The 27,973-nt window shown below is 40.3% G+C and overlaps 2 protein-coding genes across 9 annotated transcripts in view; one reads left to right on the forward strand and one right to left on the reverse strand.

The window, feature by feature from the left end:
- LOC110530308 (astrotactin-1) overlaps positions 1-16,713 on the forward strand; it is a 260,365-nt gene extending 243,652 nt beyond the window's left edge. For all 8 annotated transcript variants that reach the window (XM_036985940.1, XM_021613237.2, XM_036985939.1 and 5 more), the window contains 3 exons: positions 7,327-7,427; positions 7,579-7,762; positions 14,709-16,713. In XM_036985940.1, the coding sequence (XP_036841835.1) occupies positions 7,327-7,427; positions 7,579-7,762; positions 14,709-14,946 (523 nt within the window). In that variant the 3' untranslated portion in view covers positions 14,947-16,713. The remainder of the gene's footprint in view (positions 1-7,326; positions 7,428-7,578; positions 7,763-14,708) is intronic.
- Positions 16,714-18,053: 1,340 nt separating this feature from the next.
- LOC110530309 (pappalysin-2) overlaps positions 18,054-27,973 on the reverse strand; it is an 84,536-nt gene continuing 74,616 nt past the window's right edge. Inside the window, exons 22-23 of the mRNA XM_036985949.1 lie at positions 20,682-20,780; positions 18,054-18,980 (exon numbers count right to left, since the gene is read on the reverse strand). Of these exons, the coding sequence (XP_036841844.1) occupies positions 18,873-18,980; positions 20,682-20,780 (207 nt within the window). The 3' untranslated portion in view covers positions 18,054-18,872. The remainder of the gene's footprint in view (positions 18,981-20,681; positions 20,781-27,973) is intronic.

Consider the following 27,973-nt stretch of genomic DNA (forward strand, 5'->3'; position numbering starts at 1 on the left):
TCTCGCTAGGTACTGAAGAGCCAGGCACAGCCAGGTAGCATCTTGCCATCAATGGCAATGTGAGGGTATTTACTCATTGCTTTTCCACTATGCCAGTGGACCACCATCCATTGGAATGCTGCTTGTTGCCTTGTAGGATGCCACCTCCTCTTTGATGGTGTTGGCAAACGTTTTCCTGTGTCCTTGCTCGCAAAGGTCTCTCCGAAAAGCTCCTTCATGGCCAAATTATTTTGTGGAGGAGATGCCTCTCAGTCTGCTCCTGTCGGCTCTGTGGCTTGACCCTGCAGAAAAAATGACATGATCTATTAAACTAATTATTTATTTTCATATTTCATCGAACAATAATTGTGGCAATAACATTTAATAAAAGCCATTATTATTCCAAATCAAAAATGGATGATTCTAATAGCAATAGAATAGACTAAGATTAGACAGTATATTTATTATTTAAGTAATTCACTCGTATTTTTTTTTTACCTCTTCAGTGGCCACAATCTCAGTTGTGAGATCACTGTTTGTCCTCCGGCGTAGGGCTGGGTCTAGGTTAGACATCTCTAGTGCCATGGATTGTAGAATCCTTGTTTTCAGAGGTAGGATCATGGACACAGACGGTGCAGTTTCAGTGCTTAATTTTGATATTTTCCTGTTCATTAAGATCGGGTGCGCGAGCGTGGCTCAAGCACTTTCACCATAATTTTAAACCCTTTGTTTTCCACAACAGAGTATGGCCTCAAGTCTGCAGTGATAAACATCTCAATAAATTTGGTGATGGCTATAGCAAAGGGCTGCTTAAATAAGTTGTATCTTGGCTGAGTTGGCTCCCGTCACTGACACTCCAGGGTGATGACACTTTAAAAATGTGGCCATGCTCGATGTTTTTCCATGATCATACGGCCTTCTTGTGGCACAATGCCTACTGTGTTGGTGTTGTCCACAACCCTTCTTTCATCATAAAATTTGACCGGGAAGGCAAAATGCTCCCATTTGTGAGACTTAAATGAAGCGGGAGGCTTTTCCAGTTCTTCACCTCCTCTGCTAGCCATGGCTGTGTCACTGCTCTTTTGTCCTTGCTTTTTGCAACGCAAGCATCCAGGATTGATTCGTTGGGATTCAACATGCCCCGTTCACGTGGACAGTACAAACAACTGCATTCTTCACATAATCAAATCAACCTTAATGCTTTGGAGTAAACACAGGACATATCTGTCTTGTCTTTATCTTTTCACTGCAACTCTGCAGTGAGATAGGGAATTATTACTTCAAAAAGTAACTGCGGCAGTAAAACTGTATTTCACACTATGATGGTTAAACTTTGCAATTGATCCACGGTTTACATGCGTGCCGAACTGTGGGGGCTGATCTGTACGGATCAGGGATCAACTACGGCAGTTACACCATGAGCAAAAGGCAAACTCAGATCCATCATTCATTGATTCAGATGGCTCATTCATTACAAAACCCACTTATATTGCCAATTACTTTAATGATTTTTTCATTGGCAAGATTTGGAAACTTATGCATGACATACCAGCAACAAATGCTGACACTACACATGGCCATGCTATAACAGCTTAAATTACGAAAGACAAGCATTGGGGCGGCAGGGTAGCCTAGTGGTTAGACCGTTGGACTAGTAACCAAAAGGTTGCAAGTTGAAATCCCCGAGCTGACAAGGTACAAATCTGTCGCTCTGCCCCTGAACAAGGCAGTTAACCCACTGTTCATAGGCCGTCATTGAAAATAAGAATTTGTTCTTAACTGACTTGCCTAGTTAAATAAAGGTATTTAAAAAAAATAATGAATTCTGTAAAGTGTGTCTGGAAGCCGTGAAAAAAAGACAAGCCACCAGGGTCTGACAACTTGGATGGAAGAATACTGAGAATAATAGCAGCTGATATTGCCACTTCAATTTGCCATTTCTTCAATCTAAGCCTATTAGTGTGTTCCCTCAGGCCTGGAGGGAAGCAAAAGTAATTCCACTAGCCAAGAAAAGTAAAGCCCTCTTTACTGGCTCAAATAGCTGACCAATCAGCATGTTACCAACCCTCAGTACACTTTTAGAAAAAATAGTGTTTGACCAGATACAATGCTATTTTACTGTAAACAAATTGACAACAGACTTTCAGCACGCTTACAAGGATGGACATTCAACAAGCACGGTACATACACACGGCTGAGAAATTGGTGATAAAAAGATTGTGGGAGATGTTTTGTTAGACTTCAGTGAGGCTATCGATCATAGTCTGCTGATGGAAAAATGTGTTATTGCGTTACACCCCCTGCTATATTGTGGATAAAGAGTTACCTGTCTAACAGAACACAGATGGTGTTCTTTAATGGCAGCCTCTCCAACATAATCCAGATGGAATTCCCCAGGGCAGCTGTCTAGGCACTTACTTTCTCCAATCTTTACTAATGACATGCCACACTTAATGTGTTGTGGAAAGTGTTATGAAATGTAATGTCCTGTAATAATACAAATGTGTAACTGTCTTAATGTTGCTGGACCCCAGGAATGGGGATCCTTAATAAATACAAATACAAATCGTTACTTAATTTTGCTTCTGGTCAGTTTCCTTGTTGGCAGGCTATTCAGCTAAGTTGTTACAGGTGTCTTCAGTTATTTTCCAAATGTTTCCTTTATTCATTGAATTTCTCTATGCCTGTGCTGTACAGTTAGCAAAGCACTTAATTATTTCTTCAGAATATCTGAACTTTATCACAAAATATATCAGGTTCAGCTTTGGTAATTCAAAAATGCAATTTCAGCTCTGTACGTTCCAAAAAGGAAACTGAATTTTACAAAACCTAAGTTCTCTTATTGTCTTGAGACCAGACAGTAACCTACCTCAGTGTCTTATTGGTCAAGATGTATTGTACAGTGCATTCAGGAAGTATTAAGACCCCTTAACTTTTTCCACATTTTGTTACTTTACAGCCTTTATTCAAAAATGTGTTATTGTTTTTTTCCCCTCATCAGTCACACACTACCCCATAATGACAAACTTTTTTTTTTACAATTTACCCTTTACTCAGTCCTTGGTTGAAGAATATTTGGCAGCGATTGAGTCTTCTTGGGTATGACTCTACAAGCTTGGCAAACCTGCATTTGGGGAGTTTCTACCATTTTTCTCTCCTGGTCTTCTCAAGCTCTATCAGGTTGGATGGGGAGTGTTGCTGCACAGCTATTTTCATGTCTCTCCAGAGAGGATCTAGTTTGGGCTCTGGCTGGACCACTCAAGGACATTCAGAGACTTGTCCCGAAGCTCCTACTGTGTTGTCTTGGCTGTGTGCTTAGGGTCGTTGTCCTGTTGGAAGATGAACCTTTACCCCAGTCTGAGGTCCTGAGTGTTCTGGAGCAGGTATCAAGTATCTCTCTGTACTTTGCTCCGGTCATCTTTCCCTCTATCCTGACTAGTCTACCAGTCCCTGCCGCTGAAAAAATTACACTGGCCAAATCCAGACAACGCTGGGTCAATTGTGCACCACCATATGGGACTCCCAATCACGGCCGGTTGGGTTACAGCCTGGATTCAAACCAGATTGTCTGTTGTGACACCTCAAGCACTGAGATGCAGTGCCATAGACCACTGCACCACTCGGGAGTTAACACTTGGTGGAAGCACCTTTGGCAGCCCTTACAGCTGTGAATCATTTTGAATAAGATTCTCAACTCTTAGGGCAACATGTCACAAAGCGGTGTACATATACCAGCCTAAAACCCCAAAGAGCAAGCAAAGCAGATGCGAATGCACGTTAAATTTGGTTCAGAATCATTGAAGGACAGCAATATTAAAACCTTGTCTCTTTCAATACAGAGGATCAACAACATTGTATTCACTCCACATTTCTGGTAAACATTATCATTGGGAGAAAGAAGAGGGGTATAAAGAGGTAGAGAGAGAGAGAGAGACAGAGGGGTCAAAGAGAGAGAGATGGAGAGGAGGATTAAAGAATAGAGGTAGAAAGAGAGGAGATGGAGAGTGAGATAATGAGGGTGAAAGAAGTGGAGAGAGAGAGAACTGACAGACGGTAATGCAATTGACTTACAGTTGAAGTCGGAAGTTTACATACACCTTAGCCAAATACATTTAAACTCAGTTTTTCACAATTCCTGTCTTTTAATCCTAGTAAAAAGTCCCTGTCTTCGGTCAGTTAGGATCACTACTTTATTTAAAGAATGTGAAAGGGTCAAAATAATAGTAGAGAGAATGAATTATTTCAGCTTTTATTTCTTTCATCACATTCCCAGTGGGTCAGAAGTTTACATACACTCAATTAGTATTTGGTAGCATTGCCTTTAAATTGTTTAACTTGGGTCAAACGTTTCAGGTAGCCTTCCACAAGCTTCCCACAATAAGTTGGGGGAATTTTTTTTTTCTCCTCCTGACAGAGCTGGTGTAACTGAGTCAGGTTTATAGGCCTCCTTGCTCACACATGCTTTTTCAGTTCTGCCCCCACATTTTCTATAGGATTGAGGTCAGGGGTTTGATGGCACTCCAATACCTTGACTTTGTTGTCCTTAAGCCATTTTGCCACAACTTTGGAAGTATGGTTGTGGTCATTGTCCATTTGGAAGACCCATTTGTGACCAAGCTTTAACTGATGTCTTGAGATGTTGCTTCAATATATCCACATAATTTCCTTCCACATGATACCATCTATTTTGTGAAGTGCACCAGTCCCTCCTGCAGCAAAGCACCCCCACAACATGATGCGGCCACGCCCGTACTTGAGATGGTGTTCTTCAGCTTGCAAGCCTCCCCCTTTTTCCTCCAAACATAAAGATGGTCATTACGGCCAAACAGTTCTATTTCTGCTTCATCAGACCAGAGGATATTTCTCCAAAAAGTATGATCTTTGTCCCCATGTGCAGTTTCAAACCGTGTTACCTTCAGGCATGTTACCTTCTTGGAAGAACTAAGTAGATGTCCTAACCGGCTTGCCAAAACTATGGTTTGTTAACAAGAAATTTGTGGAGTGGTTGAAAAACGAGGTTGGAGTCATTAAAACTCGTTTTTCAACCGCTCCACAAATTTCTTGTTAACAAACTATAGTTTTGGCATGTCAGTTAGGACATCTACTTTGTGCATGATACAAGTAATTTTTCCAACAATTGTTTTCAGACAGATTATTTCACTTATAATTCACTACCACAATTCCAGTAGGTCAGAAGTTTACATACACTAAGTTGACTGTGCCTTTAAACAGCTTGGAAAATTCAAGAAAATGATGGCTTTAGAAGCTTCTGGTAGGCTAATTGACATAATTTGAGTCAATTGGAGGTGTACCTGTGGATGTATTTCAAGGCCTACCTTCAAACTATGTGCCTCTTTGCTTGACATCATGGGAAAGTCAAAAGAAATCAGCCAAGACCTAAAACAAAATTATGTAGCACTCCACAAGCACTGGGGTGGCAGCATCATGTTGTGGGGGTGCTTTGCTGCAGGAGGGACTGGTGCACTTCACAAAGTAGATGGTATCGTGTGGAAGGAAATTATGTGGATATATTGAAGCAACCTCTCAAGACATCAGTCAGGAAGTTAAAGCTTGGTCGCAAATAGGCCTTCCAAATGGACAATGACCCCAAGCATACTTCCAAAGTTGTGGCAGAATGACCTAAGGACAATAAAGTCAAGGTATTGGAGTTGACATCACACAGCCCTGACCTCAATCCTATAGAAGATTTGTGGGCAGAACTGAAAAAGTTCAACAATTTAAAGGTAATGCTACCACATAGTAATTGAGTGTTTTATAAACTGAAAAAGCATGTGCGAGCAAGGAGGCCTACAAACCTGACTCAAGTTTGACAAGACAAGCTCTGTCAGGAGGAATGGGCCAAACTTTACCCAACTTATTGTGGGAAGCTTGTGGAAGGCAAACTGAAACGTTGACCCAATGCTACCAAATACTGATTGAGTGTATGTTAACTTCTGACTAAGTGGGAATGTGATGAAATAAATAAATGCTGAAATAAATCATTCTCTAGTATTATTCTGGCATTTCACATTCTTAAAATAAAGTGGTGATCCTAACTGACCTAAGACGGGGAATTCTTACTCGGATTAAACGTTGGGAATTGTGAAAAACCGAGTTTAAATGTATTTGTCCAAGGTGTATGTAAACTTCCGACTTCAACTGTATGTACATAAAAATAACACAAAAAAACAGTCTATTTTACAATTGTATTTTTTGTTTTTAACTCTTGTCCTTCCTCTACCCTCAACCTCTCCCATATATGTATGATGTTCTTCCGGTTTGATTTGCCATGTCTTTTATGCTGTGCTTTTTTCAAAAAAGTTATTGACCTGTGTGTTTTACAAACACAGTATGTTTTACATTAGTTATCTTGTCATTAGCTGTTAGTCCTAGCCTTCAGCTCCATTCAACCCCTCCCATCAATCTCTTAACACCATCCACATTGGCTTTCTATTTGCCATTTCTTTTTCAACTGTTCTGTGATGTTTCACAACTTTTCCGAACCTTTCTATTTTCATTTGTTCCTACAGATTGTAAATTGAAAATAAACGTTTTTGCTAAAAGTATTATATTATTGATCGATTGACTATGACTTTTCAGACCACCCAGTAGTGATAACAAATTATCTAATGATTCTGCCTCTTTGCAGCAAAATCTGCAGAGCTGGGAAGGTTGTATCCCCCATAAAAATAGCATTCTATTGTTTGCAAGAATTTTGTACAATAATTTAATTGTAAAATAATAGCTTTTGAATCCGGCGTCGTTTTGTGTGTCTTTTCATAAACCATGTGCCATGGAATCGGTACGTCAGAAATCTCTTCCCAAATATTTTGCAGTCTATATGGCACGGCTGTCAATTTGTTGGTCCTAAAATGAAACTGGTATACTTTTTTTTAATCACAATTTTCTTTAACCAATTATGGTCTTTAATGCAGGGTCGACAGACAATGTATTCACTTAGGCAGCAAATGTGAAGACTTTGCAAGGGGAGTGTAGCCTTCACTTGGCACTGCACCTCTGCAGGTGGTAGTTGTTAATGTTTCCTTACACTAGATGGCGCTATAATTCAAGTAAATGTTAACAAGTGGTTGCACTTACTTTATAAATGTAGCCTTTTGTCAGAATTTTATTAGCAAGTTATATCGCATTACAACAGTCAATCAGAAAATGTAATGATTTTGTCACAGTATAATTGAATATATTAAATATCCACCACTTCATTCAGGGTCATTTTCATTTGTCTTTTCACAGCCTGAAAAACTAGCAATTTTGCACACACTGTATTATTGCAGTAGCATGCACTCCCATTGCAATGAACAAACACTAGTTATATGTGTTGGTCTACAGGTTTAGGCTCTGGGCAGTGGACAACACAGGCCGTCGCTCCAGCCCAAGTGAGGTCACCATCAAGACCCCCTGCCCTGCTGTGGATGATGTCAAAGCACAAGGTGGGCATTCTCATGCATGGATGAACACTTTCAGTATCTGTATTTTGGTTTTCAGACTAATATTCTAACAGTAGTTACTAATCTGAAAACGTGTAGACGCACGTGTCTTGTCTCCACATACAGTACTGAGATTAGATTTGTGTTGTTACAGAGATTGCAGACAAGATCTACAACCTGTTCAATGGTTACACAAGTGGCAAGGAGCAGCAGACGGCCTACAATACGCTGATGGATCTGGGATCTCCCACCCTACACCGTGTGCTCTACCACTACAACCAGCGTTATGAGAGCTTCGGAGAGTTCACCTGGAGATGCGAGGATGAACTGGGGCCTAGGTATCTATACTCTGTCTCTGTTTCTCTCTCTCTTTGTCCAAGAATATCAAGGCATATTGTTTAGGAAAGCACAACTACTGCCCAACCAACTGTCTAGTAGCGTCACAATCCATCCACACCTTGGTGGTGAAACTTGTGTTCGTTGTGTTTCAAACACAGACTGGTTTATAATAGATTCCAAGTACAGGGTTTGATTGTAGACGTAGTTTGTGTAAATTAGGTAAAGTGGAAATTCATTCAAACTGATTGGAGCAAATTCTACCTTTGAAATCTCTGTCCATTTACCACAAGCAGGAAGGCCCCCTAACCCCTTACTGGTTGCTCAGTGCAGGTGCATTACTACAGTGCCTTGCAAAATTATTCACCCTCTTGGCGTTTTTCCAATTTTGTTTCATTACAACCTGTAATTTAAATAGATTTTTATTTGGATTTCATGTAATGGACATACACAAAATAGTCCAAATTGATGAAGTGAAAATGAAAAAAATAACTTGTTTTAAAAAATAGTGCGTGCATGTGTATTCACGCCCTTTGCTATGAAGCCCCTAAATAAGATCTGGTGCAACCAAGTACCTTCAGAAGTCACATAATTAGTTATAAAGTCCACCTGTGTGCAATCTTAAGTGTCACATGATCTCAGTGTACACCTGTTCTGAAAGGCCCAAGAGTCTGCAACACCACTAAGCAAGGAGGACCACCAAGCAAGCGGCACTATGAAGGCCAAGGAGCTCTCCAAACAGGTCAGGAACAAAGTTGTGGAGAAGTACAGATCAGGGTTGAGTTATAAAAAAAGATCATTAACTTTGAACATCCCAAGGAGCTGCATTAAATCCATTATTAAAACGTGGAAAGAATAACAACAAACCTGCCACGAGAGGGCCGCCAACCAAAACTCACGGACCAGGCAAGGAGGACATTAATCAGAGAGGCAACAAAGAGACCAAAATTAACCCTGAAGGAGCTGCAAAGCTCCACAGCGGAGACTGGAGTATCTGTCCATTGGACCACTAAGTCATACAATCCAGAGCTGGGCTTTACGGAAGTGTGGCCAAAAACATAAAAACATAAGCAAACACATTTGGTGTTTGACAAAAGGCATGTGGGAGACTCCCCAAACATAGGGAAGAAGGTACTCTGGTCAGATGAGACTAAAATGAAGGAAAATGCTATGTCTGACGCAAACCCAACACCTCTCCTCTCATCACCCTGAGAACACCATCCCCACAGTGAAGCATGGTGGTGGCAGCATCATGCTGTGAGGATGTTTTTCATCGGCAGGGACTGAGAAACTTGTCAGAATTGAAAGAAGGATTAATGATGCTAAATACAAGGAACATGGCTTGAGGGAAACCTGTTTCAGTCGTTCAAAGATTTGAGAATGGGTCGGAGGCTCACCTTCCAGCAGGACAATGACCCTAAGCATACTGCTAAAGCAACACTTGAGTGGTTTAAGGGGAAACATTTAAATGTCTTGGAATGGCCTAGTCAAAGCCCAGACCTCAATCCAATTGAGAATCTGTGGTATGACTTAAAGATTGCTGTACACCAGCAGAACCCATCCAACTTGAAGTAGCTGGAGCAGTTTTGCCTTGAAGAATGGGCAAAAATCCCAGTGGCTAAATGTGCCAAGCTTATAGAGACATACCCCAAGAGACTTGCAGCTGTAATTGCTGCAAAAGGTCCCAAAGTATTGACTTTGGGGGGGTGAATAGTTATGCACGCTCAAGTTCTGTTATTTTGTCTTATTTCTTGTTTGTTTCACAATTAAACATATTGTGCATCTTCAAATGATACAAACCACCCAGGTTATAAGGCAACAAAATAGGAAAAATGCCAAGGGGGTGAATACTTTCGCAAGCCACTGTATAATGTGAAATTATAGCTAAATGTTTTAGAAACAGAGCCATGTGTCTGATATAAAATGTCAGCGTACAGCTGCCTGTAGATGCACGGTGAAGCAGGTGAAACTGATTTAAGATGTCTTTGACTCCGAGATTCCAAATCAGGGCCTTAGCTTCAAATTAAAGGTTGTTTTAATGCCATATTGAGCCCATATTAGAAGGGTTGATGTAATTGGTTTGCTTCTGAAGTGTTCAATTAAAATACACTTACATTAACAGCCCCACATTTTCAGAGGGATGATTCCCATCAAGAATGCACTGACATTAGGTGAAACCAAAGTAAGTGCATTTGAGGTGAGGTGTCGGAGACTATAAACATGGGTTTAGATTAACCTAGTAATCAATTGGACATTATCTCGCTAAACACCGTTATAGTGTTATGGAGGGTGGCTACCTTTTTAGTTACGTCATACTGTAAGACTATTTTCCATGTTGTTCTAATGTGTTGTGATTGTGTAAGCCTGCTGTCTCAGGAAATGTGTTATAGGCATTATTGAAAAGATGTATTTGTAATATATTCTTAAATGTAAATTAGAATAATTTGAAAAGACATGGTTTGCATTGGACCTTATGTGTTGGGTGCACTGCCCTTGTAGCGTTGTTGGAGAACCCCCATCACTTGTTTACTTGTTCTGTACTCTCTACCATTTCTATAAGGAACAATTTACCACTTGAATCAAAGCAATGAGATGCTCCCTTCCACACACAACAATACAAAGCCGACAACATCGCCTGTACCTGGGCTTGTCTCCAGAAATGACATTCCTTGTTATGAAATCCTCAAATTCACTGGGGTTTCCCTGTCACAAACAATGTGAACCATTGTAAATGCAATTTTCATTAGCTAGTCAAAATACAAATAATAGTCACCCACTCTGCCCCTGACTAAATTAAAACTTGTTTCAGCAGAGTAAACAATATGTTAAAATAAATGGATCTATCTTTATAAAGCAGGGGAAATATTCCTCTCCCAGCTTTTGTACATATCATATCTCACTGACAAGTTAGGTTGGCCCCTGTCAGAGAACATTTTTGTTGCTCTTTCCTGCAACATCGCGTGATGTTCATGCCAAACATAAACGTACAAAGTCTGTCTCCCGAGCCCGACACTTCTCTCCGTGTCCTGATCTTGTCATCGCTACAGGACTACCCATTACTAAAGGCATGGGGCTGGTTGTTGACTTAGAAATGATAGATGTTGGCTTGGTAGGAGAAAATCCTATCTTGAACATTTCACTCCCCCTCTGTCTCCTTTCCTGTACAGCCCAATAACTGACAGTTATTCTTATGACACATCCTAATCAGGCAATTTCCTGCGATGCTAAGTATTGTTATGGTTGGATTTCTGTTGATGACATGATAAGTGGAGCTCATGTTTTTGTGATTTAACATTTTTTTGGTTAAAAAGGGTCTAATTTAATCAAGACTGTTTAGAAGATATAGGGATTTTCCTCAGACATTATTCTACCACAATTACTCTTCCATTATCTCAATTTGCAGATTAGGACTGGACTGTCCTACCAACAAATATACTCCATATCTGGTTGTTAGTTATGGACAACAATACATGTACTGTACCACTAAAGTCCAACAGTTTACTTGCATGCAAGACATGAAATTGCGTGCATTCATATTGAATTTCCATGTACATGGACAATAAACTTATCAGATTGTATAACAACGTGTACCACAGAGACAGACTCATCATAGTGGTGCTTTCCTAGCATCATTGATGCTCTTTTGAACCAGTCCTTGGTCTCTGTGACTGGCTGTCTGAGGAATGCAGCTGATTGTTTCCTCTCCGACCAGTGAAAAGCAGTGTCGAGTCAAGGAGATTTGAAATAGGGGCCCTGGCAGAGTGGGAGAGCTCCAAAATGTACCCTGGAAATGTGAGGCCATTTTCCACTTCTATACATGCTGGGATTTATGGTGACAACCGTTGCTATTTGGAGCCCAAAACCTTTTCTTGAAAAATTAAAGCATAACAAACCGCAAGATTTTTGTTTTAAGCAAATAAACATCTAAATTCCTTAAACCACTGAAATGTGTCAAGATATTAGAAACATAAATACATTTAGAAAAATTATAGAAATTACAGCACCTCTACTACACAGATACCGATTATTTTATAATGACTTAATATGTCTTTAAATTTTGACATTGTTAAAGTACCATTTATATTCTTTAATCAAGAGTTCTCTGCAGATAATACTTTGTGGGTATTTAAGCTGTTGTTCTGCCCTATTTGACTATCATCTGCAAATGGGATGTTGCTTAGTTTCTCTATGTAAACGTACTGGGTATCCAGTATTCAGGGCGGCAGGTACTCGATGTACCCTTGAGCAAGACACTTATTTTGCTCACGGGGTGCCGTACTTCTATGTAACCCTGTGAAACAACACATTTCAATGCACCTATCTGGTGTATGTAATAAAAAAACTGGCCCCTAGTTTAGAATACAAAATCTATAATATGAGGATGCTTAACATTACAAGCACATATTGAATGCAAATACCTGGAAATATGACACTCCATTACAGTATGTTCATGAAACAGTGATAGTGTCCTTGTTTGGAAAGTCTCACCTTCTGACACTTAAAGCACATGAAGAAGCTGTCCTCATTGCACCTTGTGCCTGGTCTAACAACAAAACAATGATTAGCAAGTTAAGAGGTATGTTTGAAAACATTGGATTCTGTGGAACATAATCTTAGGAATGCTTTGAATGTAGGAGTTGGGAGGGATGACATTATTTTTATTTTTTATTTTATTAATAACAAAAATGTATTGTGGGTTGACAAAAACTTGTCACTCTTTACATTACAGTTTGGTGGTCCTGGTTTGGCCAATGAGTGAGGTGAAGCCATGTCTGAGGAATCAGGCACTCTTTCCATCAGTTGCTGTTTCTGTTAGCCACTTATCCTGGAGACAGCTTCATCACTTTCAACGTCATCACTATCTGAACATGGGTAGACCCTTTACAGGTTATGAAATGGATGAATAACAGTCAAGTATTGACCTAAGAATTATTTATTCCACCTCATGCCCAGTCTCCTTCTGAAGGGAAGAGGTGGGTTTAGAGTCTGTCGTATTATGATGTAGTGTAAAAACAATGGTGAGGCCACCGCAACGTGTGATTTATGAGTGACCCGCTCTATCCAACGTTTGACTTGTATCATTTAAGGTGAGAACACCAAATACTAAAATCTTACCTCAATCCAGACAGAGGTCCATATTTGATGTATTAAGTATTTCCATCAATCTTACTTTTTCTTCTTGTACTTTGAGCAAAATTCTACAAGAAATCGAGATCAACAAATTTGAAAGGGCATTAAGACATTTTATTTTGTGTGAAGGCCTTGCCTACAGTGCCTTCAGAAAGTATTCAGAACCCTGGACTTTTTCCACATTTTGCTTCGTTACAGCCTTATTCTACAATGGATTAAATAAAACTATTTCCTCATCAATCTACACACAATACCCCGTAATGACAAAGCAAAAACAGATTTTTTGAAATTTTGGAAAATTAAGACCCTTTGCTATGAGACTCAAAATTGAGCTCAAGTGCATTCTGTTTCCATTGATCATCCTTGATGTTTCTACAACTTTATTGGAGTCCACCTGTGGTAAATTCAATTGATTGGACATGATTTAGAAAGGCACACACCTGTCTATATATGGTCCCACAGTTGACAGTGTATGTCAGAACAAAAACCAAGCCATGAGGACGAAGAAATTGTCCGTAGAGCTCCGAGACAGAATTGTGTCGAGGCAATGATCTGGGGAAGGGTACCAAAAAATGTCTCCAGCATTGAATGTCCCCAAGAACATAGTGGCCTCCATTCTTAAATGGAAGAAGTTTGAAACCACCAAGACTCTTCCTAGAGCTGGCCGCCTGGCCAACCTGAGCAATCGGGGGAGAAGGACCTTGGTCAGGGCGTTGACCAACAACCCAATGGTCACTCTGACAGAGCTCCAGAGTTCCTCTGTGGTGATGGGAGAACCTTCCAGACGGAAAAACATATTTGCAGCACTCCACCAATCAGGGCTTTATGGTAGAGTGGCCAGACGGAAGCCAGTCCTCAGTAAATGGCACATGACAGCCCCCTTGGAGTTTGGCAAAAGGCACCATGATAAACAAGATTCTCTGGTCTGATGAAACCAAGATTGAACTCTTTGGTCTGAATGCCAAGCGTCACGTCTGGAGGAAACCTTGCACCATCCCTACGGTGAAGCATGGTGGTAACAGCTTCATGCTTTGGAGATGTTTTTCAATGGCAAGGACTGGGAGACTAGTCATGATCGAAAGATGAACGGCGCAAAGTACAGAGAGATCCTTGATGAAAACCTGCTCCAGAGGGTTCAGGACCTCAGACTGGGATGATGGTTCACCTTTCAACAAGACAACGACACTAAGCACACAGTCAATACAACGCAGGAGTGACTTCGGAGCAAGTTTCTGAATTTTCTTGAGTGGCCCAGCCAAAGCCTGGACTTGAACCAGATCGAACATCTCTGGAGAGACCTGAAAATAGCTGTGCAGCAACGCTCCCCATCCAACCTGACAGACCTTGAGAGGATATGCAGAGAAGAATGTGAGAAACTCCCCAAATACAGGTGTACAAGCTTGCAGCATCATACCCAAGAAGGCTTGAGGCTGTAATCACTGCCAAAAGTGCTTCAACAAAGTACTCAGTAAAGGGTCTGAATATTTACTTAAATGTGATACTGTAAGTAATTATAGGTCATATTTCATACAAATCTGGCAACCCTGGGCAGTTAGTTTAAGAATCAGTATGTCATGATTACCAATAGTTATCCATGTTATAGACACCTGTACATATGTCTATACTGTGGATCACTGTGGCAGGTGCAATGGACCATAGCCTTCCATTCAATACTACATACGTTGTTTGCTGAGGAGTGTTGTGTTGTGTTCCTTTGCAGGAAAGCATTTATTTTTTTAGCCTTATTTACCATTAAAGGAACCTGATTTGAAGGTAGTGTGTGTTTGCTGAGTAGTGCCTTGTTGTGTTCCTTTGCAGGAAAGCTGGTCTGATTCTCTCCCAGCTGGATGACCTGAGTGGCTGGTGCAGGGGTCTTCTCCAGGAGCCCAAGATTGGCCTGCGCAGGATGTCCCTCAAGTACCTGTCCTGCCGCTACACAGACACCAAGGCCTTTGGTCTCAACTGGGTGGACCTGGGCCAGGATGTGCGAAAGGCCTGCGACGAACAGAACCTGCCAGTCATGTACAATGATTATGGGGAGCCCAAAGAACGTTGAACGTCACACAACAAATAATGGTTCTTGAGGAGTTGGAAGTGTGCTTTTGGGGTTATCGTCATGTCTGCTTTTCAAATATTGTATGTTCTAACCCATATTTACAGTTATAGGAACCTGATTTCAAGGTAGGGTGTATTTGAGAAGCAAATAGGGTTTATTAAAAAAATTACTAGAGCAAGGTATAACAGTAATGCTTTACTGCATTTAGACAGCACTTTTCATGACTTTTGGGAAATTTGGAAGTTGCACCAACAATCCCATCCCCAAAATGTATATATTATGATGGCGAAGATTCAGTTATTTAACATGTTGAATGTAGTATTCAAGTATAAATTCATATTTAAGCTGTTGTACATGTATGGGCAGTATATGAATTTGTGGTAAATTTCAGAAGTTTGGGAGTTCATGTACAGTTTGACTTGGTTTTAGTCTCTAAGGGCTCTATTGAATCCGCATTGCGGAAGTACAGCTTTACAGAGTGATTGTAATTTAAAGGCGTTGTTCCTGCTTTAGCGTAGACTGCATTCATGGTAAACACTGCATATTGGAAATTATCTTTACATTATATTGCGTAATGCTTCAGCTTTACAGACTGATAGAGCCTTAAATGTTTAAAGTTGCCAAACCCAAATGACAGTATTTGCTACATCAATAAATTCCTAATTATTCTGAAATCAAATGGCTATCTTTGAATCAGTATTTCTATTACAAAATGAAAGATAACAGAAAATCAATGTTTTATATTGTTTATCTGTAGTATGTTTATAGATCTAATCCTATCATACTGTATGTGTCTTAAGAATATACATGTGCAACAGGTGTTGTTGATACTGTAAAAACACAAACTCAACTAACATGCCAGTGTTTAATACCTTTTTTTTTATTATAACTGTTCATACATTTACTACAATAGCATTTCAAAGCAGCACACACTTGCAATTAATATCAACCAAATACTGACTGTTTTCTTGAATACATTTTTTTGGGGCTCCTAACACATTCCTTAATGCAGTAGTTGTCCCCATAACATAGACTTGAAAACCAATGCTTGTAGATATTTTCATAGGTTCACCAATGCATTAAATAACAGCACAGAACAGTGGTTTGCTTCTGTAAATATTGTATTACACATGATTTGTATTATAACATTGATAACAGTGGACATCAGCTGTAAGGATATCTTGCATTATGAGAAAGCCATTGGTATGTTTGTTTTTGTGCAATTTGCACGAGAGGTGTGAGCATTCATTATGTAGAGTTGTTATATGTATATTCATTTTGGAGAGGTTTGTTTATTCAATACAGTGAAGTGGATTAGAAAAATGGACAGATTAAAATGCTTAACAAAATTAATTATCCATCAGAAGTGATTCAGAATTGTTACCATACACAACATAAGCTGATGAAAACAACAAAAATCTGCATGTTAGATATAGTAGTTTATGTGGATAATCTAATGTTCCCTTTTTCACTTTGATCTTTGCTATTTCAAAAAAGAATAAAGAATATATTATCAAATGTGGATTGTTGGACGTTCTGGAAAAAAGTTACCTTATCAGTCACCACTTCTAGGCCTTGTTCCTTTTTAGTCAGTTAACTCAAGTCAATGTAAAACTGATGGGAATGTTTCTTATGGATTGTAGAGCCTCACAAATGATGGTATAAACAAAATTACAATTCCAAAAGACATGTAAATGCAACATGTAAAGTGTTGGTCCCATGTTTCATGAGCTGAAATAAAAGATCCCAGAAATGATCCATACGCAATAAAAGCTTCTCTCAAATTTTGTGCCCAAATTTGTTTAATCCCTGTTAGTGAAGCATTTCTCCTTTGCCAAAATAATCCCATCCACCTGACAGGTGTGGCATATCAAGAAGCTTATTAAACCAAATGATCATTGTCCTGGGGACAATAAAAGGCCACTCTTAAATGTGCAGTTTTGTCACACAACACCACAGAAGTTTTGAGGGAGAGTGCAATTGGCAGGAACGTCCACTAGAGCTGTTGCCAGAGAATTGAACGTTAATTTCTCTACCATAAGCCGCCTCCATCGTCATTTTAGAGAATTTGGCAGCATGCCTCACAACTTCAGCCCAGGACCTCCACATCTGACTTCAAGCCATCCGTACAGCTGCTGAAACTGTCGGTTTGCACAACCAAAGAATTTCTGCACAACGTGTCAGAAACCGTCTCTACAGGTTTGTCTGCCTCACTAGGGTTTTGACCTGACTGCAGTTTGACGTCATAACCAACTTCAGTGGGCAAATGCTCACCTTCGATGGCTATTGGCACACTGGAGAAGTGTGCTCTTCATGGATGAATCCTAGTTTTTTTATTTTACCTTTACCTTTTTACCTCTAGGTATGTCAGTTAAGAACAAATTCTTATTTTCAATGACAGCCTAGGAACAGTGGTTTAACTGCCTGTTCAGGGGCAGAACGACAGATTTGTACCTTGTCAGCTCGGGGGTTTGAACTTGCAACCTTCCGGTTACTAGTCCAACGCTCTAACCACTAGTCTAACCACTGCCGCCCCAGATAGCAGACAGTGTGTATGGCGTCATGTGGACGAGTGGTTTGCTGATGTCAATGTTATAAACCGAGTGCCCCATGGTGGAAGTGGCGTTATGGTATGGGCAGGCATAAGCTACAGATATCAAAAACAATTGCATTTTATCCATGGTAATTTGAATTTAGAGATATCGTGATGAGATCCTGAGGCCCATTGTCGTGCCATTCCTCCACCACCATCATCTCATGTTTCAGCATGATAATTCATGGGCCCTTGTTGCAAGGATCTGTACACAATTCCTGGAAGCTGAAAATGTCCCAGTTCTTCCATGGCCTGCATACTCACCAGACTTGTCACCCATTGAGCATGTTTGGGATACTCTGGATCGACATTTACGACATCGTGTTCCAGTTCCTGCCAATATGCAGCAACTTCGCACAGCATTCCATAGGCAGCAACTTCGGGACAACATTCCATAGGCCTCAATCAACAGTCAGATCAACTTTATGCAAAGGAGATGTGTCACACTGCATGGGGCAAATGGCTGTCACACCATATACTGACTGGTTTTCTGATCCATGTCCCTACTTTAAAAAAAAAGTTATATGTGACCAACAGATGCATATCTGTATTTCCAGTCATGTGAAATCCATAGATTAGGGCCTAATTAATATATTTAAATATTTTTTCCTTATAGCTTTGTTTATTTGGTACGTTTTCTTAACTCTTTCTTGAACTACATTGTTGGTTAAGGGCTTGTAAGTAAGCATTTCACGGTAAGGTCTAAACCTACTGTATTTGGCTCATGTGACAAATAAAGTTTGATTTGATTTGAAATTGTTGCATGTTGTTCAGTGTATATTCTTACGGGCAAGAGATACAGATAGTACTGTATGTGTTTCCCTTATGTTCAGAGGAGTGTGGAGACCCAAAAACAAACAAATTAGATAAAATCAGCATCTGACAAAGTTACAGTTTATTCAATATCAAGAGTAAAATACAGTATAGTATCACACAGAACAAGACGACACTTAGGTAGAATATTTCTTGAGAAAACTGCTACATCTTACAACTCTCTAAACATAAAGTGTTAAGTTAGTACCTATGATATGCTTACATGTGTATTATGTGATATGATGTTGAAATACTGTAGACTTCCGTAACTACATCTACATGCGACATTAGACATTTCCCAAATATATTATTCTATACAAGTTAGTCGTCTTTACAGATTATTTATTGTGTTGAAATCCTAAAAGCTACAATCTTGAAACACTGTTTTTATTTTTGGTTAAAAGAGATAGCCTTCATTGCTCTCTAATAGGAAAACAAACTGGAAATACATCATGACCAGGGGTGAAGTTCATCTTGTTGTTTCATTGTGAGCCAGCCTTGGCCTATCCCGTTCCATCGTTCATAGCAGTCCTGCTTCCAAGTATTTGGCTTTGCTCTTGTTCTCCTCTGCATTTGGATCACGGCAAGTGCATTCATCCTGATCACAGTCGGCCCCAAACTGAATGACCTGTCAATCAGTCAAGTAACCAGGAGATTAGAAACAAATCTCAAGTGACAATAAAATCACAACCAGGGGTCATTTCTCCAATTGAACCAACACATCTACAATGTAATAGCAGACGATTAACAATGCAATAATCTATGCCATCAATAGTATTGCATGGTATTATATATTTGAGCTCTACACACTTTTTATTTCTTCACAATTTCAAAGACAAACAAATGTCTCCCAAGAGATAAATAAAGGGAGTGATGTCAAATAGTTCACCATGGAATTAACAGTGAGAAACCTTGAGTGGGGGAGGGAATACACCACAGTGGTGAACGGATGAACACATGTTAAGAATCAACAATAGGTTGCCAAGTCTTGTCTAGGACGCAGGCCATCACCACAGGTTGCAAAATAAACTCAGATGCCCTTGCAAAGCATTCTGTTGCAAGAAATGTGAACTAAGCTAGGTTAATGCAGAGGCTAGCCTAACTTTGATTTCATTGATGATTAATGGAAGTAATAGTTTTATTGAAGACTTAGCAACTGTTCCAGAAGGTCAAGAAGAGAAAATCAGATCCCATTAAAAGTATGTTTGTTTGGCAACAAAGTGTCTCCTAAGCCTAATGTTGGTTCATTGATGGAGGATGTGGTGAGCCAAATGATATATTGCAATATGTAGGGAATAGGGTGTAATTTGGGACAAAGCCATACCCTGCTGCCTTTGCTTTGTTCTAATGACTTCTGAACAACAGAGATTGGATGTTTTTCCTGTTTGCGTCAAACAAAAGCCAATAATTTGACTGTTTTGTATGCAGTTTTGAGTAGTTGCTATCCAATGTTTATCACAACTTCAATAAACTCTTTTGAAAATTGAATAATTTATGTTTCAGAGACAAGTCGTGTAAATGTAAGAATTATTTAAGAATTAATTGAATTAAAGATTTGCACTGTACAAAAATGTAGAACACATTGTGGCTTATCGAACTTATTAGGCCGCATTTGATCAATCACATCAGATATTTTCACATCAGATCTTTATCAGAGCTGATCTTATTGGTCAAAATACCAATTAGTGGAACAAATATCAAAATTGTGCTGCCTTTGTAAACACAGATTGACATGTTTGTGCTTAAACTGGAAGCGAGTGGACTGAGTCGTCTTCTAGTCTACTGTCCAAGTCTGCTGCCAGCTCGGACTTTGGACCCAAAACCAGACTCTACAAATCAAAGTGCCCAGGAGATCAGAGGAGTTTCCATGGGCTGCATAAACACCAGTGCTCCACAGTTCCACTGGACCCACAGTGGCAGGATGCTGTCGCTCACGGTTTATTTCACTTTCTCAGAGCTTGATAGTTTAACTGGTGTTTTACAGTTACAGAAGACCACAGACACCTGGCCTTCCCCTCATAAAATACTATTTAGCAGGCGATTTATTTATGACAGGCTTAGCTTACTCATTCAAGGGGGAACCGGCAGTAGCCGCGCTACCACCATGAGTCATAGGTACGGACATGAGAGAGTCGAATGACCTCCAGTTAGCTAGCTGCAGCAGACTCTCAGGAATGAATAGGCAGTATGCATATACAGTAGGCAAAGTAGCAGGTATGTGGGAGAAAAACATTGCCACTGCAGTAGACTGACTCATATGGAAGCATAGAAAAAAAGCAGGTAATTTAAGGAGGTGTATGGGGGTGACGATGAAAACAGGTAAATGTACCTTTCTGGTTGAGAGGGTGGATGGACAGCAGTCCCCTCCATCATACTCACAGTAGGCCCTGTTGTTGATGGTGTCACACCAACCATCTCCCCCAAAGGGCTGGAAAAAAAGGAAACACTTATTAAAAGGTAGCATCCGCAAGATGAAATCATCATAAACAACTGCAACTTCTTATTTGCAGACGTCAACACCCAAATACAAAAGCACCAAGATTGGATACCATTGACTTTTCCTTTAATTAATCAACAACTAGTAAAGAGCTGATACCTGACCTCTCAGAGCTGGAACTAAATATTTTGCATATGAGACAGGAGCAGGGCCTTTAACCATTTTTTGCAGGATTTTGGTGAGTTCTGTCAAACTCGGCAACGGCATAAAAGTGTCAAATTTATGCTACATAAAAAAAAGTAAGGCGTCATGAAAGTCTTCAACTTAAACTTGAAGTTATTGTGCCAAAAGTGAGAAAATCAGAGGCCAAAGATACTTTTGGTTTTCCCTGGGCTGATGGAGCTCTTTCAAAGGGTCCAGGTTGTACCTGAATCCATATCTCACAGTATAGGCCTACTCTAAGAAGTAAAAGACCCTAGAATAACCTTTTGGGGTTCTAAAAATTACCACATGGGGAACCTTTCCAGTTCCAAACTGTTTCCAGAGGAACCCCTCTGATGAAGGGTATCTGAGGAACCCATGAGTAAAGATTAAAAACATAACCTTTATGTGATGGGAGGGGTTACATTTTTAACCTTTTTAATAATATATTGTAAAGGTGGCAGCCTATCAGAAGATTGGAGGTGTGGCTTTTAGGTAGGCATTTTTGGCCACCCGTTACAGTAAATTCCTTTTTTTTTTGTGGCTACATTTTTGTTGGGAAAGTTACAGGTACATTATCCATTTCAAATTATACGTTTATAAAACCTGTACCTGTAGGCTGCCACTCAAAAGAAGAAAAAAACCCAGAAAGAAATACATACAGAGTTTCATTATACATTATAAATTCAGTGTAAACAGGAAAACAAAACAAAAAAGAGGTGGGCCTCCACCTCTCACCTCATTCCCCCAACCCCACCCAGCCAACATGTCTCCATCCAACCCCCCACCCAGGAAACCCTGTTTCCCACCCCTTTCAACTCCCGCTAGCAACTAGGGTTGCTCATCAGTCACCCTCCAACACCCACCCCTCCTTCCAGCGACCAGAGAAAATCCTCCCCATACCATCCTTTACCCATGGGCCTGAAAGCAAAGAAATAAAAAAAAGAGGAAAAAGGCATATATATATGTATATATATATATATTATACAGGCACACCTACTCATTCAAGGGTTTTTCTTTATTTTTACCATTTCTACATTGTAGAATAATAGTGAAGACATAACTATGAAACAACATATGGAATCATGTAGTAAGCCTTTATGGTTTTTGTAACTGCACTTGAAGAAACTTTCAAAGTTCTTGGCATTTTCAGGATTGACTGACCTTCATGTCTTAAAGTAATGATGGACTGTCGTTTCTCTTTACTTATTTGCGCTGCTCTTGCCATAATAGGGCTATCTTCTGTATACCACCCCTACCTTGTCACAACACAACTGTTTGGCTCAAACGTTTAACAAGGCACACCTGTTATTTGAAATGCATTCCAGGTGACTACCTCATAAAGCTGGTTGGGAGAATGCCAAGAGTGTGCTAAGCTGTCATCAAGGCAAAGGGTGGCTACTTTGAAGAAACTCAAATATAAAATGTATTTGTTTAACACTTTTTTGGATACTACATGATTCCATATGTGTTATTTCAGAGTTTTTATGTCTTCACTATTATTCTACCCATTGCTGACAGGTGTATAAAATCTAGCACACAGCCATGCAATCTCCATAGACAAACATTGGCAGTAGTATGGCCTTACTGAAGAGCTCAGTGGCTTTCAACTTGGCACCATCATAAGATGCCACCTTTCCAACAAGTCAGTTTGTCACACCTTGATCTGTTTCACCTGTCTTTTTGCTTGTCTCCACCCCCCTCCAGGTTTTGCCCATCTTCCCCAGTATCCCCAGTGTATTTATACCTGTGTTCTCTGTTTGTCTGTTGCCAGTTCGTTTTGTTCGTCAAGCCTACCAGCGTTTTCCCCTTGCTCCTCTCTGTTTCTAGTTCCTGATTTCTAGTTTTCCCGGTTTTGACCTTTCTACCTGCCCTGACCCTGAGCCTGCCTGCACCTTTTGTACCTTGTCACACCACCCTGTATTATTGACCTCAGCCTGCCCTGACCCCAAGACTGCCTGCTGTTTTGTACCTTTTGGACTCTGATCTGGAATACTGACCTCTGCCTGCCCTTGACCTGTCGTTTTGCCTGCCCCCTGTTCTAGTAATAAACTTTTGATACTTCGACACTGTCTGCATCTGGGTCTTCCCTGAAACGTAATACAGTTAGTCACATTTCTGTCCTGCTAGAGCTGCGCTCAGTCGACTGTAAGTTATCTTATTGTGAAGTGGATACGTCTAGGAGAAACAAAGTGGTAGTCCACACAAGCTCACAGAATGGGACCGCCAAGTGCTGAAGCGTGTAAAAATCGTCTGTCCTTGGTAGCAACACTCACTACCGAGTTCCAAATTGCCTCTGAAAGCAACATCAGCACAATAACTGTTAGTCGGGAGCTTCACTATCTGGCAGTCCGACGGACAAATCTGGGTTTGGCGGATACCAGGAGAACGCTACCTGCCCTAATGCATAGTGCCAACTGTAAGGATTGGTGGAGGAGAAATAAGGGTCTGGGGCCATTTCTCATTGTTCAGGCTATGCGCCTTAGTTCCAGTTAAGGGAATCTTAACATGACAGCATACATACATGGCCCTTTCCTGTTTCAGCATGACAATGCCCCCGTGCACAAAGCAAGGTTTATACAGAAATGGTTTGTCGAGATCAGTGTGGAAGAACTTGACTGGCCCACACAAAGCCCTGGCCTTAACCATCAAACACCTTTAGGATGAATTGGAATGCCAACTGCGAGCCAGTCCTAATCGCCCAATATCAGTGCCCGGCCTCACTAATGCTCTTGTGGCTGAATGAAGTCCCAGCAGCAATGTTCCAACATCCAGTGGAAAGCTTTCCCAGAACAGTGGATGCTGTTGTAGCAGCAAAGGGGGTCCAACTCAATATTAATGCCCATGATTTTGTAATGAGATGTTCGACGAGCCAGTGTCCACATACTTTTGGTCATGCAGTGCAAGTTACATAATGTAGCACAACTGCTAAACATGAGAAAGTACTATATGTTTTGGCTTGCTATTGGGCTATTTGTAATGTATCTTTAACATGACCCTTACATTGGTTAAATAAGTACAATCAAAAGTTAGACTATTTAAATCATAAGAGACCTTGGCCTAAAATTATCTAAAATCATTACTTGACCTCCTTTGGTGTAAAGCAAGACAATAAAATATACTGTAACATCAACAGTATGAACACCCATGCTTTCCACAAAAAATATTTTCAAAGCAGACATGCATGCTTGTAAATATCCCCTGCCAAAATATTTTTAACAGATTTTACTCGTCCAGATGCCAATTTTTATCAACAATTTCACCCACGTTTCTTCTCACCCAAATGTTCTCAATAATGTGAGTGAGAGGCATAACTTTTCCACTTGTGAGTCATTCTGTTTTTCATTTGATAAAGCTGCCATTAATGGAATGTAAAAGGTGATAAGGGGTCGTAGAACACACTGATGGATTGAACTTCCACGGACTGCTCCAGGAATCTGGGAAATAAGGCAGAGGGATTGCTCCCCACTTCATAACAAGGCACAGGGCCCTGTGTAAACTGTCAGTAAATTTAACAGTACCCCCTCTTAAAACATACTTGGAACTCTAGGGTCTGCTGGATTACAGTGTCAGTGTAATGTACCAAGTTTGAAGGTGTTTATGGTACCATGTCTCCACATGCAGACTTTGGAAGAACGGCCGACTTTTCCTCAGAACCTTGTGTTTTCTCTTTTAAAAAATCCATTGTTCTAGTACGCTGTAAACTAGACGCCACACAGTGTGCTATCTGAGGGTCACAACTCATCCATTTGATAGCCTGCTGAGCTGTTTGAGTTACAGAAGCGAATAAAGATATCCACTGTCAGATAGACAACCTGGCTATTTACTCATTTTCCTGGCTTCTGTCCTAAGGAGGGCTCTTAGTTTCGATTTTATTGAGTAATTCTACTTGTGTCATCCAAGTTGTTATTTAAAGAATCCAGAATTTACTAGAAACAAACCCTTTTGTTAATGATATTCACACAAACATACAGTACCAGTCAAAAGTTTGGACACACTCATTCAAGGGTTTTAATTTATTTTTACTATTTTCTACATGGTAGAATAATAGTGAAGACATCAAAACTATGAAATAACACATGGAATCATGTAGTAACAAAAAACGTGTTAAACAAATCAAAATATATTTTAGATTCTTCAAAGTAGCCACCCTTTGCCTTGATTACAGCTTTGCACACTCTTGGCATTCTCTCAATCAGCTTCATGAGGAATGCTTTTCCAAAAGTCTTGAAGGAGTTCCCACATATGCTGAGCATTTGTTGGCTGCTTTTCCTTCACTCTGCGGTCCAACTCATCCCAAACCATCTCAATTGGGTTGAGATCAGGTGAATGTAGAGGCCAGGTCATCTGATGCAGCACTCCATCACTCCTTCTTGGTCAAATAGCCCTTACACAGCCAGGAGGTGTGTTGGGTCATCGTCCTGTTGAAAAACGAATGATAGTCCCACTAAGCGCAAACTAGATGGGATGGCGTATTGCTGCAGAATGCTGTGGTAGCCATGCTGGTTAAGTGTGCCTTGAATTGTAATTAAATCACTGACATTGTCACCAGCAAAGCAATCCCACACCTCCTACTCCATGCTTCATGGTGGGAACAACACATACGGAGATCAACCGTTCACCTACTCTGCGTCTCACAAAGACACGGCGGTCGGAACCAAAAATCTCACATTTGGACTCATTTGCCAAAGGACAGATTTCCACCAGTCTAATGTCCATTGTTTGTGTTTCTTGGCCCAATCAAGTCTCTTCTTCTTACTGGTGCCCTTTAGTAGTGGTTTCTTTGCAGCAATTCAACCATGAAAGGCCTGATTCACGCAGTTTCCTATGAACAGTTGATGTTGAGATGTGTCTGTTACTTGAATATTGTGAAGAATTGATTTGAGCTACAATCTGAGGTGCAGTTAACTCTAATGAACTTTTCCTCTGCAGCAGAGATAACCCTGGGTCCTCCTTTCCTGTGGCTGTCCTCAGGAGAACAATGTTTCATCATAGCGCTTGATGGTTTTTGCGACAGCACTTGAAGAAACTTTCAAAGTTCTTGAAATGTTCCGCATTGCCATAATATGGAATCGACCACCCCTACCTTGTCACAACACAACTGATTAGCTCAAATGCATTAAGAAGGAAATAAATTCCACAAATAAACAAGGCACACCTGTTAATTGAAATGCATTCCAGGTGACTACCTCATGAATCTGGTTGAGAGAATGCCATGAGTGTGCAAAGCTGTCATCAAGGCAAAGGGTGGCTACTTTGAAGAATTTGTTAAACACTTTTTTGGTTACTACATGAATCCATATGTGTTATTTCATATTTTTGATGTCTTCACTATTATTCTACAATGTAGAAAATTGTAATAATAAAGAAAAACCCTGGAATGAGTAGATGTGTCTATTGACGGGTACTATATTTCTCAAGAAACATAAATTATCACAACGCAAATATATCCAGGATGACTCAGTAAGTTTGACAATACCAGAATACATTTTGCCTAAGTTCATCATTACCGACACCAAGGTTGGGGATTCCCCACAAACAGTATCTCTTCATACCACCAAAAACATCTATCTTTCAAATTTAAGAGCCAAACATGGTTATACATTAAACCTAAAAATCCTACTAGAGTGAAGGAAGGAGTTACGCTCGAAGAGCATGCCGACTGGCCAAGTTTAATGCTAAGTGAAAGATACAATAAACAAGGTAAACTCCATAGCAACAACTGTTAATGTTTTGGAGGCTCCACATAACCTCTTCCTGATTGGGACTCCCCAGAGTTCCTCAGAGCTCGCTCACTAATTATGTTCTAGTCTAAGTTCATTCTCAAATGAAAGGTCATGTTTAGAGGTTCAAAACAAATCCTCGAATGTGGGTCTGGCAAAAGTGAAACATTAAGTTACAGTAACAACCTCTAGAGTAGACTATTAAAAGGACAATATTATGATACTAATACAAATCTAGAATAAATACAGTGCATTTGGAAAGTATTCAAACCCCCAGACTTTTTACACATTTCGTTACATTACAGCAGTCCTTCTCAAATAGTGGGGCGCGCCCCCCTGGGGGGGCTCGGGGGGTTGCCGGGGGGGGCACGATTGACCCCGGGGAACATGCTTTTTTTTGCCACAGGGAGTAGGGTTTTTTTGCACCGAACAAGAGCACACAGCACAGAGCAGGCGATATGAAGTGCAGATAACAAACCCTTAAGAGACACCATGGAAGAATATTTAACAGGGATGAAAAGAAAGGCAGAGGGAGACAGAGATAATGAGACAAACGTAAGTCTCCCGAAAGCTAAGACGAGGAAATATGACGAAGCGTATGTAGCGCTTGGCTTCACTGTGACTACGGTGGGAGACGAGGAAAGACCGGTATGTTTACTGTGTCTAAAAATGTTGGCAGGGGACAGCATGAAGCCAAATAAATTAAGGCGTCACTTAAAGACGTTACACCCCAATCACGCTGATAAGCCGCTTGAGTTTTTTCAGTGAAAACGTGCCGAATATTGCCAACAATCGTCCCGCTTTGTGAATGCTACTTCAGTAAACCAGCGAGCACTGTTAGCATCATATAAGGTGGCTTACCAAATTGCTCAGTGCAACAAAAAACAACACTCCATAGCAGAGGAGCTGATACTGCCTGCAGCATTAGACATGGTCTCTGTCATGCTGGATGACGCAAGTGCTGCAAAAATAAAAACTATCCCTCTGTCCAATGACACTGTCGCCAGACGTATAAATGACATTGCTAACGATCTTAAAGAACAGCTGGTAGATAAATTCAAAGACAAACGTTTTGCCTTACAGTTCGATGAAGCAACTGACAGCAACAAAGACTGTTTGTTTATCGCTTATGTACGTTTTGACATGACAAACTCCCTGTGTGAGGATCTACTTTTTTGTAAATATGTCAGAGACAGAGCCACAGCTGAAGAGCTATTCAAAATGCTGGACTAGTTCCTGACTGAGAATGGGCTAAAGTGG

Source organism: Oncorhynchus mykiss, chromosome 8, assembly GCF_013265735.2.
Source record: "Oncorhynchus mykiss isolate Arlee chromosome 8, USDA_OmykA_1.1, whole genome shotgun sequence".
Taxonomy (NCBI): Eukaryota; Metazoa; Chordata; class Actinopteri; order Salmoniformes; family Salmonidae; genus Oncorhynchus; species Oncorhynchus mykiss.